The sequence below is a fragment of the Eubalaena glacialis genome, chromosome 8 (assembly GCF_028564815.1).
Source record: "Eubalaena glacialis isolate mEubGla1 chromosome 8, mEubGla1.1.hap2.+ XY, whole genome shotgun sequence".
Lineage (NCBI taxonomy): Eukaryota > Metazoa > Chordata > Mammalia > Artiodactyla > Balaenidae > Eubalaena > Eubalaena glacialis.
This window is the reverse complement of record NC_083723.1, coordinates 2,945,563-2,961,638: the sequence shown is the minus strand read 5'-3', so window position 1 is coordinate 2,961,638 and position 16,076 is coordinate 2,945,563. Positions and strand designations below refer to the sequence as shown.

General features: G+C 44.9%; 1 protein-coding gene across 8 annotated transcripts in view; it reads left to right on the top strand.

Moving 5' to 3' along the window:
- Positions 1 to 16,076, top strand: part of GRB10 (growth factor receptor bound protein 10) — a 208,663-nt gene that overhangs the window by 84,376 nt on the left and 108,211 nt on the right. For all 8 annotated transcript variants that reach the window (XM_061198300.1, XM_061198299.1, XM_061198298.1 and 5 more), the window contains one exon: positions 9,643 to 9,733. In XM_061198300.1, the coding sequence (XP_061054283.1) occupies positions 9,643 to 9,733 (91 nt within the window). The remainder of the gene's footprint in view (positions 1 to 9,642; positions 9,734 to 16,076) is intronic.

Genomic DNA, 16,076 nt, shown 5'->3' with positions numbered 1-16,076 from the left:
TAATTATTTATAAGTGCCTAATTTATATCTATACTATATAATTACCTTTCAGTGAGATTTATTATTATTTCATATGTTTTCTTGTCAACCCTACCCAGCTCTTGGTCATCACTCAAACCTGTGTGCTTCTCTCGGGAGCCCATTGTATTTTTGATGTCTCCCAGTCATTGATGATGTACCACAACCTGTCAGTGTGTTTAAGGGGAGGATCTCAGCACCTCAGTACAGGCTGCTTGGAAGCCAGACCCTCAGGCATTAGCTTTTAAAAGTGTATATATATATATATATACACACAGTCGTGTGGGGCCCCGAAAGTAAGCCTATCTTACCTATCTTGGACAGGCTGTCTGGCGGTGTCCCCTGGGTGGCCGTCACGCCTATCTTACCTATCTTGGACAGGCTGTCTGGCGGTGTCCCCTGGGTGGCCGTCACGCCTATCTTACCTATCTTGGACAGGCTGTCTGGCGGTGTCCCCTGGGTGGCCGTCACGCCTATCTTACCTATCTTGGACAGGCTGTCTGGCGGTGTCCCCTGGGTGGCCGTCACGCCTATCTTACCTATCTTGGACAGGCTGTCTGGCGGTGTCCCCTGGGTGCCCGTCACAAATATTGGGGCTCCATCTTCTCTCTGTGCAGTGCCCTAGGGTGCATCTTTGCACGCACCGTCTCTCCGATTGCCAGAGTCTTGTGAATCCCAGGAATGCAGACCCTCTGGCCGCCAGAGCCAGGTGATCAGGTGGCATCCCCTGGGCAGCAACTGCTGAAACCAGGGCACCAGACCTGGAAACAGGGTACCTGTAGTATGTAAAGCTCCCCTCCAGGAGATGCTGGTGCTCTGGAGTGCAGCAGAGAGAGGTTGTGAAGATGGCACCGACCTCTGAGCTGGGCTCTTGGACGGATGAGTCCAAGCACGTGGGCCCTTCCAGATCACTGTAGTCCTGTGCATCTTGGGACATGAGCCCCTTTGGTTTTCAAAATTAGATGTTTTTTCAGGCTTGCCTCTCAGGTGCAGACCCTAAACTTTGAGGTACTGCTGTGGGGTTTGAACCTTTGCTCCTTGGGAGAAGCTCCAGATTTCGAGTTTTCTCCCAGTTGTGGGTCACTGGGCCAGGGGTGGGGTTTATGGCCAGATCGTGTCCCAGCCCCTCCCTCCTGCCTTGATATGGTTTCCTTCTTGTTTGCCTGATGTGCGGGCATCACTCAGCCAGCCGTAGGCTTTTTAGGAACAGATTGTTCCCTGTGTAACCGTAGGGTCAGTGTGTCCATAGGAACAGGTGAGTTCAGGATCTTCCTATGTCACCATCTTGAACTGGAATCTTCACATCCATTTTTAATAAAAATTAGTAATTGTCTGTGGCTCAGGGGAGGGTAAATATGAAATCTGGATCACACCTCCCCGCCTATATATGTTTGAAAGTTCTACAGTAAGACATACATGCCGTTGAGAGAAGCGGGCTTTGGGCCATTTAGTTGCCTATTCTTCACTAGGACAGCAGTCTCATAGCTTAGTGGATTTCCATTTTGATTTGTTTTACAGCTTTAACTGCACCTTGTGTGAAGTGATAGAAGCCATGGCACTTGTATTTCCCATGTTGATTTTCAGAAGCGTTGGCCTGTTGTGCCTTAGCTGGGGGTCAGCAGTTTCTCCAGGCAGCAAGGTCAGGGGGCAGGAGGGCTACCTGGTGGGAAAGGCCTGGGGGAGGCCCAAGAGCTGCCGGGAGCTGGAGCGGGGATCCCTTGTCATTATGTCTCTTCCCTGCTCAGCAGAGGGGCAGCTGTCGGTAGGCTGTGGGTGGCTGGGAGCCACTCTGGCTTTGTCTCAGCTGCCGCCTCGGGCTGTCCTGGGACTGCCCGTTCCCCTACACCATTCTCATGCACTATTGGCTGGTTGGCTGGTTGGTTTTGGGTCCTGTAGTGTTTAAGTTTATTCACGTTAGATTTCTGCTTGTAGATTCTGATTGAGCATTCTCGCAGGCCGAGGACGTTTCGGTTCCTCTCATTCTGTTTTCTCTGGTGTTGATCTTTGTTCAACTTAGCAGGGTAACTAAGGGCACCTACTGTGTCTTTATTCAGGTCCCTGAGAGATTGTATACAGGCAGGTATGAGAACAAATCCCTGGGACGCCCACTAGAGAGAGATCTTGTTTATGGACTTCTTGTCCCCATTGCTTACTGACCATCACTGAACATCTGGTAGCTTTAGTCACTGGACAGATGCTTTGTTTACATCATTTCAATTTAATCATCCCAACCGACCCATGAGGTCACCATTCTGCCCCAAGGAAGCACAGAGATGCAGGAAGTTGCCCAATGTCACAGGACTAACCAGCAGGTGGGAAACTGGGATTTGATCCCAGAGTCTGGCCTTACCTGTTCATTCTCATTTGTTACCTGGCAGATGCTGTGCTGTTACACTCCAGTCTCATCAAATTCTCCTAGCTGCTCTCCGAGGCATAGGTGACCCCAGAACTGCTCACCTGCCCAGTGAACGTTTTCTGGTCCCTGGAGCAGTGTTTTTCTTGAGCATCTTGTACTGTTCCACAGCAGCTTAGGCCAGGGTTTATTAGACGTGAGTGCCAGCTGACAGTTGGCCTCTTGTCTTTTCTGTGCCCAGGATGCATTGTCAAGGTTTTTGCTGAAACACAGCTCGTTCTCCTGGCCTCCAGCAGGGGGTGGTGTGTCCCAGGACAGCGTTCCGAGGCCTTGCGTCCATCCTGGGGCCTCCACCTTCACCGCCTCCCTGAGAAGCAGTCGGTGGTGAGGCTGGGGTCGGGCTGGGGGTGGGAGGAGGGGACAGTGTGGATGGTGCTCTAGGGGAAGAGGGGTGCACCCTCCTAACTTCTCACTTTAATTGAAGCAAGGCAGCGGGGTGAGGGGTAAGTGACCACGGTCCTCTGGGCTGTCACAGAAAGCTCCAGAAGGGGGTGCTTTTTGGGCTGGACCTGGAGGATGAGCAGATGGTGTGTATGGAGGGCAGAGAATATTCCAGACAGTGAGTGAGGACTCCACAAAGAGCACGAGGGGGAGGCACACGAGTGTGGCCCCTGGAATGTTCCCGTGAGTGAATCACCTAAGGTGAGGAGCTCAGACTCCAGCCCCATCCCCCAGTCAGGACTGAGCAGGGCCCTTGGGCCTGGGAGTCTGCATTTCTCACCTGTTTCTCCAGGTGAGACTAGCGTGATGCTCCGGGGATGACAGGGAGGGTCCCAAGCCCTGTCGCCAGGCCCCGTGGAGTCCTGACCCCGGCTTGAGGCACTTTTTAGGTGTAATCTTTAAACCTGCAGGTTCCCCCCCCCGCAGCCCCTCCATGGGCAGAGGCCTCAGCGGTGGGCAGCGGGTGCTCCCGGGGGGCGAGGAGGACAGGTCCAGGGTGGGACTGGCGGGTTCAGAGGAGCTGGCCAGGTTGCTGCCCCAGCCTGGAGCCAGCAAGAGGCCCGGAGGAGCAAGCCTGGGGGCATTCATGTGACCCCAGGAGTGGGGCTCACTAAGGAACTTTCTAGAGGAATCGCACAGCCGTGCTGGAGAATCAGTCCATGTCTGGCCTCTCCTGCCTGCCCCTTCGCGTCCTGTGGCTCTCCCCGCACCAGCTCCCAGGGCTCAGCGAGGCTTGAACGAGATCACTTAGCACGAGGTCACCCTGCAGGAGGAAGGTGTCTAGGCCTTGCTTGCTTCCGACTTTGGAAATGTTTCTAAAGCACAGGGGTTTGGGGATCCAGCACTAAATGGTGAAGTGACCCATGCAGCTTTAATGAAGGGGCTCCCAGCCTCCCACCTCTCCGAGGGGTAAACAGCATTATGACCAAGGATTGTGCTTTAGAGAAGCATCGTCGGCTAGTGGCCACCTTCAGAGAAGAACCCTCGCCTTCCTCTGCCGGCCCTGGGCCTCCTGCAGACAAGGAGGCTGTGTAGTGCTGGCCCTGGGCCCCGGCCTGGCCGCTCTGACCTCCTCACCCAAGAGGGAGGTCCACCAACCTGGGACGGGAGAACCGCCCCCCCCAGACAGACCAAACTAGCCCTGGAGGAGACCAGGCCAGCCCAGCGAGAAGACTTTACCCTCGTCCCAGTTTGTATTACTGTGCGCTTCCTCTGCACTTGACCTTCCAGCACTGTGGGGGAGTTTCTGTTCTATGCCACGGCGGTTAACTTCTCTGCCCAGCTGCCTTCATGCTCTGGCTTTAGTTTACAAACACCATCATTTTCCATACTATTTTGTTTCTCTTGGCTTTGCAAGATAATAGAATTCTTGTCTGAAGCTTCTATATGCTGACTTCTGCTCTTTGGATCTGGGAGTTTTATATATGAACAAATGAGGCAGTTGTCGAGATTTTGTTCTTACTGCTGTAATTTGTCAGGCAAGCCTGTCAGATTTCGAACGGTACTTTAGGTGTAGAGTTGCCAGATAAACTAGAACGTGCCCAGTTAGATTCAGATAAACCACAACATTTTTTTAGGATAAGCCCCATGCAATATTTGGGACATACACCAGAAAATCTATTACTTGTTTGTCTGAAATTCAAGTTTCACTGAACGTTCTGTATTTTTAGTTGCTAAATCTGGTCACATTATTTAGACAAAGTTGCCTTAAATTAGGTTAGAAGATTACTTGTCTTCTGAACAGAGGTCTTGGTGGGGTCTGCTGTGCACATCACTGAAAAGAGGTGTTCTCAGGAGGGCAGCGTGTTGCTGGGTCACTGGCTCTTAGAATGGCATGTGCACAGGAAACACCGAGGTGTTTGTTTACCTGTCGGGCCACGCCCAGCCCCAGAAATGCCTTGAGCAGGGCCTCGGGGCAGCTGGACCCCCAAACCCTTTGAAATATGTGGGGTATCACAGCTTCTTGGTTTATACTCTCGATGCTTGTGTGGTCTGATTTCAGTCAGATGGTCCACTACCAACATTCGTGTTAGTAATGGGTAGTAATTACTTAAATATAAGGAAATATTCCAGATGAGAAGTTTAAATAATCTAAGCCAACTTTTGTTGTCAAACGCAAGTCCATGTGCCTGATGCACAGTGAGGCCAAACTATACTGAAATATTGGAGTTCGGAGCAGAGAAAGGTTTATTGCAGGGCCATGCAAGGAGGTGGGTGGCTTATGCCCCCAAAAAACCCCCAAACTACCCCGAAGGGTTTCAGCAAAGCATTTGTAAAGGCCAGGTGAGGGAGGGGCATGGTTGGTTGCTGCAGGCTTCTCGGTGTGGGAATCCTTTGTTCTTGCAGCTGTCCACATATGTCAGTTCACGATGTTCCTGTAAACCTTCAGCAAGATGAATGTTACTCTCTGTTCTGCAACTTTTTATTTCTATATGAATGGAAAAGTGCTATACCCTTAAGGGTCAGAGCCTTGAGAATGGGCTATCCTGTATATTTCAGGCTCTAGGCAACATTCTTAACTGGAAGCAAAAGCAATAGAGGACAAAGGTTAAAGTAAAAGAAACAGATCCAATAGGGAGTCAGATTTGTTCTTCCCTATGACACTTTGACGCTGCTTGTTTAGAAGAAAGTGGCTGAGGAACTCATGTAAAAGCAGCAAAGGGGGAAACATATGCTGATGATAAACGTGTCCAGCAGCCATGAGCATGGGAACCTGGGAGCTAGCCCAGGAAGGAGCAGGTCTGTGGCACCAACGAGGACCACAGACCCCTGTATGCGTGGATTGTAACGTGTGATGTGAAAGTGACCTTCCAGACCAGGCACAAGGGAAGATTGGGTGATAAATGGGCCTGCGTGGACTGGGCAGTTTTTGGCCTCACCTCTTCCTGCCCTCCAAGGTAGATAGCAGAGGGATGAAAGAGAATGCACCCAGTCGGGGAAGAAACCAGGACAACACGTAAATGGATGCTTCAAGCGTAAAATAATGAGCCCAAAAGAAAAGTTCAATAAACTTGACTGCATTGACTTAAACTCTGAGAATCAAAAAATGTAATTAAATCTCAAACAAGGTGGGAAAAGTATTTGCTACAAAGAGGACCAAACTTTGTTTCTTAGCACATAAAGAGCTCATCCTGGAAGATTAAGAAACAGACCGACGTTTCTGGGGAGTCCAGGACCTCAGGGCTGGTGCCCTCCCAGCCGTCCTGCAGGGGTCCAGACAGTGAGTGAGGACTCCACAAATGCAGTCCTGCACAAATGCAGCCCATTTGACAGATTTGCCAACTGACTCAGTGAGTCCAGACGCTGGTCCCAAACCCTCAGCTGGGTGATGGGGGCTGAGGTTCCTTCACAGAGGCTCGATTGGGAGCCCTTGCACCGGTCCAGCTGGCCTGTCAAAAAAAGGATAGTCCAAAAGGAGAAACACAAAGGCCTGATAAGCATATGAAAAAAATGTCCAACTTCAGGATTTAAGACCTGCTTGTGAAAACCCACAGGATTAGGCCACTGCCTGCCTCTGGGACTGGCAAGATAAAAATTTCAAAACAGTCACCGTCATAGTGTTGGCTGCCTGGGATGTTGGGAAGTGGGCAGGTCTCTATTTCAGGTGGAAGGGTAAGCTGGGTGAACGAGAGCTTGACAGTGTGTGTCTAGACTCAAAAAAAAAAAAAAAAGCACATAACTTTTGACCTAGTCCTTCTACCTCTGGGGATCCTAAGCAAATAATCAGAAATGTGTACAAGGTTTTATGCACAAAGGTATTTGTTTGATTGTATTTATGTTATCTGAAATTTGCAAATGACTGAAAGTGTTCCTGAGAGTAGTTTAGAATCTGAAAAAATGATATTTACCGAGGTTTTAAAATAACCTCTTGTGATGTAAATTGGGGAAAAAACACAAAATTGTTTACACCATGTGATTTCCGCAGTGTCCAGCTATGCATAGTAAAGGTGCAAAGTCCAGGAGAATGCTACCTTACCCTGCTGTCATGGGATTTAGGCTAATTTTTGTATCTGCTTTGTATTTCCAAAAATTTATATGGGCGGTTTTAAGATTTGGAACAGAAGGAAAAAATATTTCTCTCAGGTGGTAAAGAGCCAATTGGATGGAGAAACACTGGGCTGTGGAGGTGCTGAAAATAGGTGGGGTGACCCCGGACGGGGAGACTGCTGAATCTCTTAGGCTGGGGGGACCACCCTGTTCTCTGACCTTGACAGCCCAGCTCCACCTTCAGCACCTTGTGGGCGGGGGAGGGGGGCAGTCTTAGTGGCATCACTCTTGCCTCCCAGACACCATGTTCTCCAAACTAATCCCTCTCCTCTCTCCTAATCAAAACCTTACTTTCTTAACAAACTGTACGTTTGCCAGTACGGTATTAATGAAAGAAATCGTGTTACACAGCTACTTAATGGGGTATGCTAGAATTATGAAGGGGCTGATGGGGAATGTTTGTTGCCATGGAAAATTTCAGAAAGCTACGTTAAAATATAACAGGAGGTGTCATGATTGTGATTCCATTTTTTATCAGAATCATTTGTAACCCCCATGTGATTCAAATATAACATATACGCTATCCATAAATAATTCAAACATTGCATCTGTACACACTCTCTGTGTGTGCATTTTTTTTTTTCTCTGAAAGAACAGCCCAAAAACTGCTGGTAGGATAACATCCTTGAGTGAGAGAAGAGAGGTTCATTTTCATTTTTGTCTTTATACTTTTCTTTAGCATCTAGATTTTCCTGACTAGCAAGCATTACGTCTGTGATTAAAAAAGCCAAAAGAGAGCTATTCCTTTTGAAGGGGGAGAGCAGAGAGAGAGAAGCATGTGAAAATCTCTCCCCTACCAGAGGTCTTTGTTCAGTTTTCCTAGGTTTTCTGGAGGAAGGTGTGAAGGCGGCTGTGCTTCCCGGGTAGCAAGCATCTTCTCTCCCTTCTGGACTCTCTCCGGGCTGCTCCCCACTCTGCCCTCCCTCTCTTGGGAGTGACCCTAGCGGAGTGTGGACCAGACCCACACCTGTGGACACACAGTGGGGTTATCACCCTCTCCCACACCTGGGCAGGCCAAGGCTCTGGATGCAGAAGCCACTGGCCAGGGGGTGGGGGGAGCATTCAGGCCATAAAGTGTCCTGTCAGAATAATGTGCTTTTTTGGAGTTTCTTGTGTGAGCAGCTTGGGCTGGAAGGCACTTGGGTTCTGGAGCCCAGCTGCCTGGGGTCCAGTCCCAGGGCTGCCCCTAGCCACGGGGTGATAGTGGGTGGACGCTCCTTCCATGCCTCAGCTTCCTCATCTATGAAATGGGAGTTCGGCTGGCAGCATAAGCTCCACGCCATGCCGGCACCCACGGTGGGGTGGGGGGGACTTTCCGTGTGCGGAGCTTTGTGGTACCAGGATGCTGAAGGTAGCTACTTGTACTGTGTCAATTTTTATTAATATTAATAGATTTTCCACGCAGATCTTATACTTTATGACACAGTTCTAAAACCTTTCCAATTACAGAGGCAATACATGTGCATTTATAAATATTACAAAAGCTTCTTAAATCTGCCAGAGAAATCTGTCATCTCTCCACCCCAAGTTAATCACTGCTAATACTTTATTTTAAGCATGTAAATATTTTACAGGCCCATTTTCTTTGTCCATGTTTTAATGTATCTTTCATTGGCTTGATTATAATCCCATGAAGATGTTTTTCTGGAGTTGTGGGCTTGGTTTTAATGTTGCTGTTTTAACTTCTGCCGAAAATTTTTCTCCTCACCTGAGGTCTAAAAAATGCCACTGAATATACACACTACTATGTATAAAATAGATAACCAACAAAGACCTACTGTATAGCACAGGAAACTCTACTCAGTATTCTGTAATAACCTACAAGGGGAAAGAATCTGAAAAATAATGAATGTATGTATATATATAACTGAATCACTGTGCTGTATACCTGAAACTAACACAACATTGTAAATCAACTAGACTCCAATAAAATTAGGAAAAAAAAGAGAAAAAATACTGAAATAGAAACAAAATACAATAGAGAGGGTCAAAAAAGCTAAAAGATTATTCTTTGAAAATATCAATAAAATGTATTTCCCACTAATCAGTGAAACAAATCAAGAAAGATCCCACCAACAACCAGTAACAGGAAAATTATAGTGACATCTCTTCAGATAGTAGAATAAAATCAGAGGATGTTATGAATAATATGCCAATAAATTTGGAATTTTAGATTCGACAAACGCCTGTAAAAATACAACTTATTAAAACTGATGTAGGAAAAAATTTTAATCTGAATAAATCTATACTATTAGGAAAATTTCTTTTTGCAGTGCCACTGAGCTCTGGATGCTCTTTGGAGGGTCCAATTATAAAACAGTCGCTGGGCATTTCCTTCCCAGGTAACAGACCGCCTAGGGCTTGATCACCAGTAGTTGTTACAGGAGATGCCTGTGCTCCATGGAATGCTAATTCTTTACATTCATGGCTTAAACCCTGCAGTTGACAGTAGTTCTTTTTGAATTGCTATTCAGGGAAAGCAATTTAAGCCAAAAACAAGGAGTAACTTTTTCTTCCAACTCCCTAGCCAGCAGGCTGTCCCTTTTTGTGATTAACTTTCCTTTTACAGCGTATTTTAAACAGCTGTCGTTCAAAACTAAAAAAGTAAATAAATTGAAAAAGTAAGAAATGGGGGGAGAAAGAAAAGAAATGCTGGGGGTGGTGGATGTGACCCGGGTGAAGTGCTTCTTTTGACCAGAGCCTTTCCGCACCTGTCTCTCCAGGGCCAGGTGGAGCGGACATCTCCTCGCCGTCCTGGAGATCTGGCAGGACCCGGCTTCCCAGCGCCGCCCGACCGGCTGGCGAATCACCAAGGTAAGGACGGAGTCACAGAAGCGCCCGGACACAGATGCCCTGACTCTCACTACAGCTTTGCAGCGATGCTAGGCTTTGTATTCTAAGAAACTGTTCTTGGCTCTGATACAAGAAGATGCTGACCTTAGCTCTTCTTTTCCCCTTTAAGGAAAATAAATTCTATAAAAGAGAAATACTTGGTTATGACATCTTCATATAGTTTCTTTCAATGAACCAACTTCAGTGAGTAAAACTTCCAAATAGATTTCATGTGAATTTTCCCAGGATTCAAGTTCAAGGCAACCTTAGAGGCCCCTCCATGGTGAGACCGTCTTGATTTTGGCATTTTTATTTGCACTTAAGCTAGTTTTGCGTGTATGTACTCTTGGCAGTTCTCTACTTTCCTAGGCTTCCTTCTGTTCCTTCTGGTGAGTTTCTGATGGGATCACCATGGGGAAGAAGGGAATGTTTTAAATGGTTACGAGGTCTGGTAACTTAGGTCTGATAAACCCAAGCTTTGATGTAGGACAGGACTTAGGAAGAGAGTTGGTCTGATCATGAGATGGGACAGGAAAAGCACACATGGCTGGTGGTTGAGATTATTAGAGAGTTTAAGTATCAGAAATTGTAGGGTTTAGAGCTGGTAGGAATTAGAATAATCAGATTTTCTTAATTGCCTAAGGAGAAAGAGGATGACATTTAGCAAAAATGAAGTCTGGGAGCTGGCCATGAAGTCAAAAGGATGTTTTCTCAAGCATTAGAAGATTTATAAAAGCTGTCGGGATTTCCTGTGTCAAGCATAATTTTAGGGTGCCCTTTTAGAAAACTCTCACACAAGGTGATGCGAGAGGAGTACCATTTTGATCACGTCGGCTTTGAAACTCAGGGAAATCTTAACTTATTACATCTCACTGGTTACAGTGAGTGACCTGGGGTCTGCGTGTCTCAGCAGCTGCGGCTGGGCCTGGGGGAGTGAGCGGACATGACTCCAGGCTGAACTCAGCTCCCCAGACAGTTCAGGCTTTTAAGCCATCATGACATTGACCACCTTTCCCCCCAGTCTTCAGTAATTCTGCACACATGGCATATAAAACAGGAAAATCAAAAGGACTCAGCCTGGCTCAGACACAGGACGGACACACCCCCAGAGCAGTGAACAGTGCTGACACCCGTGCCCACCAGGCTGCAGGTCCCAAAGCCACCACTGACGGCAGCGGTTCAGGTCCCAGGGAATAGTAGGGGCCAAGCTCCTGCAGCTCGCTGGGAGCTGGGGTGGGGCACGCCCCCTCCTGAAAGACCCTGGAAAACAGTGCATGTGGACCTATGACCAGGCAGCTGGCATGGCCCCGCAGCACTGCAGCCTCCCCTGAGGAGGTCCCTGAGCGTCCCAATACCCCAGCACACGGGAGGGTGGGCAGGGGACGCACAAGCACAGCCCAGCCCAGGTGCCACCGCAAGCCGGTGTTCCCAGCACGGGAAGCAGTCTGCTACTAGGCAGCGCAGCTCCCAGGATCGAGAGATTGCCACTTTACACGTGCAGATAAGTGTGCTTGTAATGCCCTGGAGATGAAAGCAAGAATAACGTCCACCAGAGAGGACAAGAAACTGTGAAACACAATGGGAAGAAATGAAGCAAGAGCGGGGTGTGTGAGAGAGTCCCTGAGAAGTTTTGGAAATGAGATGAATAGCCATTGGCATTTCCAAAATGCTGGATTTGGTCTAAAGAGAATGGATGAGCTGGAGTCACCTCCCTCTAGCCCAGAGAGTCACGGGAAAACTTGGACGGGCCATTGGACACGGTCATGTAGACACGCGTGAGGACAGGAGAGTGGAGGGAATGGGGGTGGGGTTTGAAGAGATGCTGGCCAAGAACGGGCCAGAAATGAGGAGACAGAGCCCCCCCCCAACCGCACTCAGAGAACTAAGAGGAAAAATGAAGGTTCATCCACATTTAAAAGCATTTAGCATTATTCCAGAAAATGGAAGACAAGAGAAAATCCAAAGGAAAACAGCAGATTTCACAACCCAGGAATGGCCATTGGATGGATGGCCGACTTGGGCCCAGGAGGAGCCAGAAGACAATGCAGGAGATTTTTAAGGTGTTGAGGGAAAAAGAACTGTCCGTCTAAAATTTTATACCAACATCTTGTGAAAGCAAAACAAAGCTTTCAGATGAAGGTTGAGGCAATTTATTACTGGCAGTCCTCACTAAAAGAATGATTGAACGTTGTACTTCCAGAAGAAGAAATGTGGGTGGTGAGGAAGGCCTGGAGCATGAAAAGAGTAACGGGCGAGAAGGAAATGCTGTGTCATAAGTTGAATTCTATGTGAATTGTTAAAACTAGGTTAAACTAAAACTTTGGTTAATTAGCCATTGGGAATGAGTGTTAAATGTGTGATGGAATCATAATAAGACCCTAGTTAGGATAAAAGGAATGTAAAATGACTTGAGACTACATTAGAAAATAAAGTTACGTATTTTAAAATATTAGGTGCAAGTAAAATATTGACTGTAATTACTCAAAGAATATGTGTATAATCTGTAGTTTCTAACCTAGCAGAAAAAAATATAAGGGAATCTACAGTTTATAAAAACAACCCACATCAAGCAGAAAAGGACGAAAAACCAGATGTGAACAAAAAAGGATGTCAAACAGAAAATATAAAATACGAGGAGTATTATTTATGTATAATTATAGTATTATAATTATAGTATTATTTATATATAATTATAGTAGTGTTATAGTATTATTTATATATAATACTGTTAGGATATCTCTAACAGTATTAACAGGTTCAAATTAGTAGAAATACGTAGAACCCTGCACCCAACAGACAGACACTTGATTCTTCTCTAAAATCTATATAACTTTTAAAAAAGTTGACCATATATGGAAAGTTGAACTGAATTGTAAGCAATCTGTTTCATGCATGCCACGGTCTTTGACCCAGTGTGATTAAATCAGAAGTCAGCAGAAAAAGTTCAAAACAAAACATGTAAACATATTCTGGAAACATTACAATACCTTCTTATTTCACGCATGGTTAGAGAGGAGATCACAATGAAAATATCAGTCGTTTAGAACTGAATGAAAAAGGCATGTACTACAGCTTGGAAATTATAAAATGCTGCAAAATGGTATTCAAGACTAAATTTCTAATCTTTAAAAGGAGGAAAAATTGAAATTAGAAGAATGAAAATTGAATAACTCTAAGGAATGTAGAAGGAAGTCATTATAAAAGTTAAGATCAGAAATCATTGAAATGATGAAGAAAATATCAATAGACAGAAACAGAACTAAAGCCAGTGTTTCCTAAAATCTACCAAAATCACAGACGCTCTTGAGGAAGAAGGAAGTGCAAGAAAATCATATGAAGAGCATGTCAGAGATAAAAAAGTATCGTAAAATGAGAAAACCGTGAACAACTTTATGCCAATAAATGTGAACGTATGAGGGAAATGGATAATTAATGTATTGCAGAAATATACAGACAAAATTGCAACACCAAATGCTGGAGAGACTATGGAGCAAGAGGAACTCTCATCATTGCTGGTGGGGATACAAAATGGTGCAGCCACTTTGGAAGACGGTTTGATAGTTTCTTACAAAACTAACCATCCTCTTACCATATGAGACAGCCATTCATGTTCCTTGGTATTTGCTCGAATGAGTTGAAAATTTATGTCCACCTGAAAACTTGCACACAGATATTTATAGCAGCTTCAATCATAATTGCCAAAAGGTGGAAGCGACCAAGATGTCCTTCAGTAGGTGATGGGTAAATAAACTGTGGTGCAATATTATTCAGTGTTAAAGAGAAATGAGCTATCAAGCCATGACAAGACACAGAAAATCTTAAATGCATATTACTAAGTAAAAGAACCAGTTTGAAAAGGCTACATACTGTATGATTCCAACTATGTGACATTCTGGAAAAGGGAAAACTATGGAGACAGAGGCAACAGTGGGGAAAGATGAATAGGCAGAACAGAGAGGATTTTAGGGCAGTGAAAACACTATGTGTGATGTTAGAATGCTCGACATCACTATGGATACATTTGTCCAAACCCATGGAATGTACCAAGGTTCACCAAAGGTGAACCCTGAAGTCCGCTGTGGACTTTGTGTGATTATGATGTGTCAGTGTTGGTTCATCCTTGGTAAAAAAAAAATGTACCATTCTAGTGAGTGATGGTGCTCATGGGCGGCTATGCATATGTAGGGAGTACGGGATAAATGGGAAACTCTGCATCCCCCTCTCAATTTTGTTGTATACCTAAAACTGCTCTAAAAAAATAAAGTCTTAAAAAAAAACAAAAACAAAAACCTGAGTGCATCTGAAAGGAGAAATAGCCTAGAGATTACCTAAGAAAACCGAGAATTTGGTTTCTTCTGTGCTGTGTGAATTAAACATTATGTGACCTGATGGAAAATATAGCTCTGTGAGTACAGACAGCACTCAGAAGTTTTAGGTGGAGAATCCTGAAGGAATAAAGAAGAATAGTTGAAAGAGAGAAACAAAACATAGTTGACGCTTGGAGAAATATAAAATTTTAATAAAGACCTCTGGCAGAATGGAGTCAGAAAATAATACCTCCTCAGAGATGCTCAGGGAATTCTGCAAATGAGTGTCATGGAGCCTTCAAAAAACAAATAATTTCTCTTTTTATGCCAGTGGCTAGAGAGAGAGAGGAGAAGAGCTCTCCCACTCATTTTATAACGTTCTGTAGTTTTGTAAGAGACAGTCCAAGAAATCCAAGTACGGGCCTATTTCACATTTTAACATACAACCAAAAAGTCTGTGGAAAGCATTGAGCAATCACGTTTAACAGTTTATCTTAAATAAAACACAGAACAAACAAATGTTATGACCAAATTGGATTTATTATAATAATGCAAGGATGCTTTCCCATCATTAGACTATGAACACATTTAACACATGAAAAGATTAAAGGAAAGAAAATGGTCATTGTACCGGAGACAGAGTTATTTAATACAGTTCTCCACTCATATAATACAAAACAAACAGTAACAACCAAACTCTTACTAAACCAGTACTGATCTTCCTTGACTTACATCCCTATAAACTGATTGCAATTTGATAATGTCGTTAAGTCAAAAATGCATTTAATACACCTAACTCACTATAGCTTAGCCTTGCCCACCTTAAATGTTTTCAGAACAGTTTCATTAGCCTACAGTTGGGCGAAATCTAACACAAACCTATTTTACAATAAAGTGTCGACTCTCTCACATAATTCATTGAATGCTGTACTGAAGTGACAGGCAGAATGGTTGTCTGGGTCCAGACTGGTTGTAAGTGTATCAGTGGTTTGCCCTCGTGAGCTGGGCGCTGAGGCTCCGTGCCCAGCGTCACGAGAAAGGGTCGGACAGCATGTCACTAACCCGGGAAATGATCAAAATGCAAAATTCGAAGTACGATTTCTACTGAATGCGAATCACGTTCTCACCATGTTAAAGTCGAAAAATCGTAAGTGGAAGTACCATTAAGTCAGGGACTGTCTGTAGTAAAAAGAAACCTCTGTAACCTGTTTAAAGTCTGTTTGTCGAAGATATAGAGCACCCAGCATCCATGGTGGAGAAATATTAGAGTCATGTCCGTGAAAGTCAGGAATGGCACAGAAAGGCCTGCTGTCACAAGAGGTCTTCACCAGTGTCATAAAACAAACACAGAACCAGAAGTGCAAACACCAAAAGGAAGAAATGGAATTGGTGCCTCTTTGCAAATGATATTATCTTACAGAAAAACCCGAACGAACTTTTTGGCCAGCCCAATATTATCCAAATAGAAAATCCATTTAAAATAAATGCGTTCTTCAAGCTGGTAGATAGGTGAGCTCAACAGATAAAATGTAAAAATACCTTGTGCAATGGTAGAAAACAATCAGGAAGTGTAATGCAAATAGAAATCCCACTTACATAATTACAAAAATGATAAGGTATCTAGAAATAAATTCAACTAGATTGCTTGACGTTCTAAGATGTTTTTAAAGGACACAAAAAAGACCTATATACGTGGAGAGTTATCCCACGATCACAAATGAGAAGACTTAAATAGTGAAGATGTTACGTCTTCCCAAGTTTATCTTTAAATTGAATGCAGTTGCAAGCAAGTTTTGAAGCGTTTGGTGTGACCTGATAGATGGTTCCTACCTCTAATGCGGACATGTGAAAACTCCATAACAGCAAAGACAAATTTGAAGATGAGCAAAGCACATGTAGGCAGGAAGGGGTGATTTGCACCATCAGGTAGCAAGGCTGCTTATGAGGCATCACAGTTAGGAAAGCATGTTATTGATTCAAGGATAGACAAATAGACATCCCATAGAGACCCAGACAGT